This window comes from Nicotiana sylvestris, chromosome 6, assembly GCF_000393655.2.
Source record: "Nicotiana sylvestris chromosome 6, ASM39365v2, whole genome shotgun sequence".
Taxonomy (NCBI): Eukaryota; Viridiplantae; Streptophyta; class Magnoliopsida; order Solanales; family Solanaceae; genus Nicotiana; species Nicotiana sylvestris.
In genome coordinates, this window is record NC_091062.1 from 90,620,995 (window position 1) to 90,625,229 (window position 4,235).

Below are 4,235 nucleotides of genomic sequence, written 5' to 3' on the forward strand. Positions count from 1 at the left end.
TTTGCTGTGATGACCGAGTAGGGGTACTTTTAGCTGAACTGATGACGTTTCATTTTGAGAATCGTTGTTCACGAGGCTGGTTCAGGGTGAAGTCACGACGCATGCATCATCATTGCGCATCTTCCCGATATGTTGCCTTATTCTTCGATTTCCTATCATTTCGATTTTGGGGCCGTTGGCGGTTGCTTGCATCGATTCGAACGCCTTTGATGCCTATAAATATAGATGGGAAAACTTCTTAAAGGAACTTTTGCATTCTTCTAATTTCTTTAGCCCTACACTTGCTTCTCTTTCTCCTTATTGCGTTCTTGCTCCCTACAACCGCTGTCGTTGCCATCCTTTCTTCCATTTCTTTTCCCTCGTATACATATCATCGAAAAATGGCTACCGTGACCCCCAATGCTGAGATAATCTCTGACCCTACCCCATTATCGGTGGTCGTGCCTTCTAGTAGTGGAGAATCAGCAGTGATAGAGGAAGAGAGCTTTCCCACTATGGAGAAGATCATTCCTTGTAACCCTACTTCTAGATCTGACTTCTCTAAGGAGCCCGCCCTTGAAGGGAAATCTACGAAGTCTGAGATGGAGGCAAAACACCTTACCGCCCTTAGGACCAAATATGGCATTTCAGCCTAATAGGTTTTCAATATCTTAGCTTTATATTTTGATGATCTACAAACTTACTGTCAAGAACCAGATAGGGAACCTGACACACTTGGTATACATTGCTAATCAACGGACCCCAGCTAATGAGAACTGATGCAACCTTAGAAGATAGAGAACCAACACAAGGACCCGATCCCTTGTGTTTCCTTGACAGCAGTACGAAAGTCAACTGTGTACAGCTGGAAAGTGACTGCCATAGAAATAGTGCACACAGTGCAGCACAGTTCTGCAGTCACTTGTCCTTTGACCATCCAAGTGCTTACATCATTCAAGTGATGTCATTCAAGGTGTATTAACAAGAGTTTTACAACAAAACATCATTTTGAACAATTGAGAGTGTACTTCAAGCATTCCAGCCTTCTCAGACAGTGAATTCAATTCTCAAGTGCCTCAAGAACAAAGTTTAACGCTACTATGGACCAGTTCCTAAATCTAGTATTTTATTGTCCTTAGTTGAGTTGTAACTTTGTAATTGTTCTTCATTTGTAATTCCTAAATTGCTTATCTAGAAGCATTGCTTAGGAACCCCTTTGTAAAACGATAAACCCTTTGTGTTTGTGTCGTGACTAGAGTTAGTCATGAGTTGAAGTCTTTGTAATAGGCGTATTGCAAAGTGGCTTGTAATAGGTGTATTACGAGTTAGTGAGGGATTAAGAGTTTAATTCCTAGATTGCATAGGTTGTAATCTAAAAGTTGCTCATAGTGAAGTTGAAATCCTACCAGTGTAGGTCGTGGTTTTTTATCCCCTTGAGCAGGGATTTTTCCACGTAAAACTCCCTGTCATATTTACTTACTGTTTTATTTGTATTCTTAGTGAAAACTCATAGAGGGCATGGTACTCTATCATTTGGTGGACTCATATAAACTATCAATTGGTATCAGAGCGGGTTCCTCCTATTAGGTTAACACCTAGGACGGATCCTTATGGGTTCTCCACCAAATTTTGAAAAAGGTCAGTCTACGTATAGACCACCTAGGTTGAATGAGCAATACTATGGATGGTAGAAGACAAGAATGCATGATTTTATCATGGCTTAAGACTCTGAGTTGTGGGACGTCATATGTAATGGTCCTTACATCCCAACAAAGAATGTCAGAGACCTTCCATTGTCAATGCCAAAGACCAGAAAAGAATACACTGACGGAGACAGAAAAGCTATTGAGAAAAAATTTCGTGCCAAGAAAATTTTGATGTGTGGAATAGGACCTGATGAATACAATATGATCTCTGCTTGTGAAACTACCAAGAAGATATGGGAAGCTTTGCAAACAGCACATGAGGGAACCACTCAAGTAAAGCAATCTACGATTGATATGTTCACCACCGAGTATGAACTCTTTAGGATGAAAGACGATGAATCTATTCAAGTTATGCACACAAGATTCACTTCCATCATAAATGAGCTACAATTACTTGGTGAAATCATTCCTAAGAACAAGCTCATGAGGAAGATCCTTAGTATTCTGCCGAGTTCATGGGAGAGTAAGGTGAATTACATTACTGAAGCAAAGGACCTGTAGGAGCTGACCATGGATGAGTTGGTTGGAAATCTGAAAACCTATGAGATGAAAAGGAAGATAGACAGTAAAAGAAGAGAACCAAAGAACGAAAAGAACCTAGTACTCAAAGATGAAAGTAATGACTCAAGTGAGGAGGACAGTGACATGACTTACTTAACCAAAAGGTTTCAGAAGATGGTCAGAAGAAAGGGAGAAATACTGAAAAGGGGCAACTCCAGCTGACCAAAGAACTATGACCTCTGCCACAAGTGTGGAAATCCAGGTCACTTTATCAAAAATTGTCCTCTCATGAAGAAAGAACACTCCAAATACAACCCTGATAAAGCAGCAAAGAGGAACCCGGTTCCTGATAAGCTCTTCAAAAGGAAGAGATCTGCAGATATGTGGTGAAACAGGCTCTTGCAGCATGGGGAGAGTCCTCTAGTAAGTCTGAAGAAGAAATTGATGCAGGTGACAGTTCCATGATGGCAGTTGAAAGTGAAGAAAATGAATATGATTCAATATTTGCTTTGATGGCCCAATCAGATGATGATGACAACAGTGAGGTAAACTTCAGGGATGTTCAGAGAAATCTGAAATCCTACTCCCCTAAGAAACTCATGTCTTAAGCTAGTTTATTAATTGATACATATCATAGTCTTGTGGAGGATAAAGATGCCTTGACCTTAGAGCTAGGAGAAGCTGAACAAACTAGAGATGATCTGGTAGTGTGTGCAGTTGATCTGAAGGAAACCATAAGTGATTTGGAAAATGAAAAAATTATTTTAACTGAAAAAATTGCTAGCATAGATTATGAAAGAGATGACTTGGTGGTCGTAGCTGTTGACTATAAGGAAACCATTGAGAATTTCAGTAAAGAAAAAAGAGGCCTTAGTGAAGAGAGTGACTTAAATTGAAGAGGAGAAAGATGATATCTTGATAGCGATTGCATACTTGAGAGAAACTATAGAGGGACTAGGAATTGAGTCTAGACCTAGAAATTCTGAGAAAGGAAAAGAGGTAGCTAGTGAGGCACACATTAGGCCTGAAAACGAGTTGAAAGCTTTGAAAACTAGCATGTGTGTTGAAACTGAGAAAAACAAGCATCTCCAAACTGAACTGGAAAGAGTGAAAATTGATCTTGAAAACTCCCTTAAGTAGACCTGGTCCTCAGAAGCTATTACTGCCATGTATGTTAATAATGGTGGAAACAGGTAGGGAATAGGGTTTTAAAGGGATAAAACTCCTTACAACCCCCACAGCAAGTATGTTACTATACCAGATAACTGGTTGTGTACCCATTGTGGGAACAATGGGTATTTCAAGGAAAATTGCCAAGCCAGGGTTCAGTCTATTCAGAAAAACAAAATGTTTGCTGAAAAGGTAACTACTAAAAAGGGACTAGGTGCCACCCATAAAAAACGCATATTACCTGCATGAACTAAGAGAGCTCTTATTCATCCTCTTGCCTACTACAAGGGACCCAAACCTGTTTGGGTTCCTAAAACTAACTCTTGATTTCCTTATGCAGGAAACAGTGAAAGGAAGCAGTCAACAATGGGTTCATTGATAGTGGATGTTCAAAGCACATGACTGGAAACACCAAGGACTTTATTTCACTAAAAGCCCTGCAAGGAGGGAGTGTATCCTTTGGTAATGGGAAAAAGGGGTAGATTCTCGGAGTTGGAAAAGTCGGGAAATCACTCACTCACTCAATTGAGAATGTGTACTATGTCAATGGTCTTAAGTACAGTCTATTAAGTATTTCTCAGATCTATGATAAAGGAAATAAGGTGGAGTTCTTGTCCAAGATATGCATAGTTACTAATCCGGTAACTGGTGAAGTGGTACTAGTGGCCAAGAGATACAAGAACATCTATGTTGCTAATTTCGAGTCGATGCAAAGTGGTGATCTGAGTTGCCTAAAAGTTGTTGATGATGATGCTGAACTCTGGCACAGAAGACTAGGGCATGCAAGCTTTTCTCTTATGAATAAACTAATTCAGAAAGACCTGGTCCGTGGTCTGCCTATGTCAAAGTTCAAAGAACAGAAAGTCTGTGATGCGTGTG

General features: G+C 40.0%; 1 protein-coding gene across 1 annotated transcript; it reads left to right on the plus strand.

Moving 5' to 3' along the window:
• Positions 1 to 1,778: 1,778 nt before the first annotated feature.
• Positions 1,779 to 2,186, plus strand: LOC138870922 (uncharacterized). The gene has a single exon (XM_070148765.1). It carries the CDS (start codon positions 1,779 to 1,781, stop codon positions 2,184 to 2,186), a length of 408 nt encoding a protein of 135 aa, XP_070004866.1.
• The last annotated feature ends 2,049 nt before the right edge of the window (positions 2,187 to 4,235 follow it).

What these genes read in the sequence shown, in the direction of transcription:
- LOC138870922 (XM_070148765.1), top strand. Translation starts at nt 1,779, where the DNA reads ATGCCAAAGACCAGAAAAGAATACACTGACGGAGACAGAAAAGCTATT.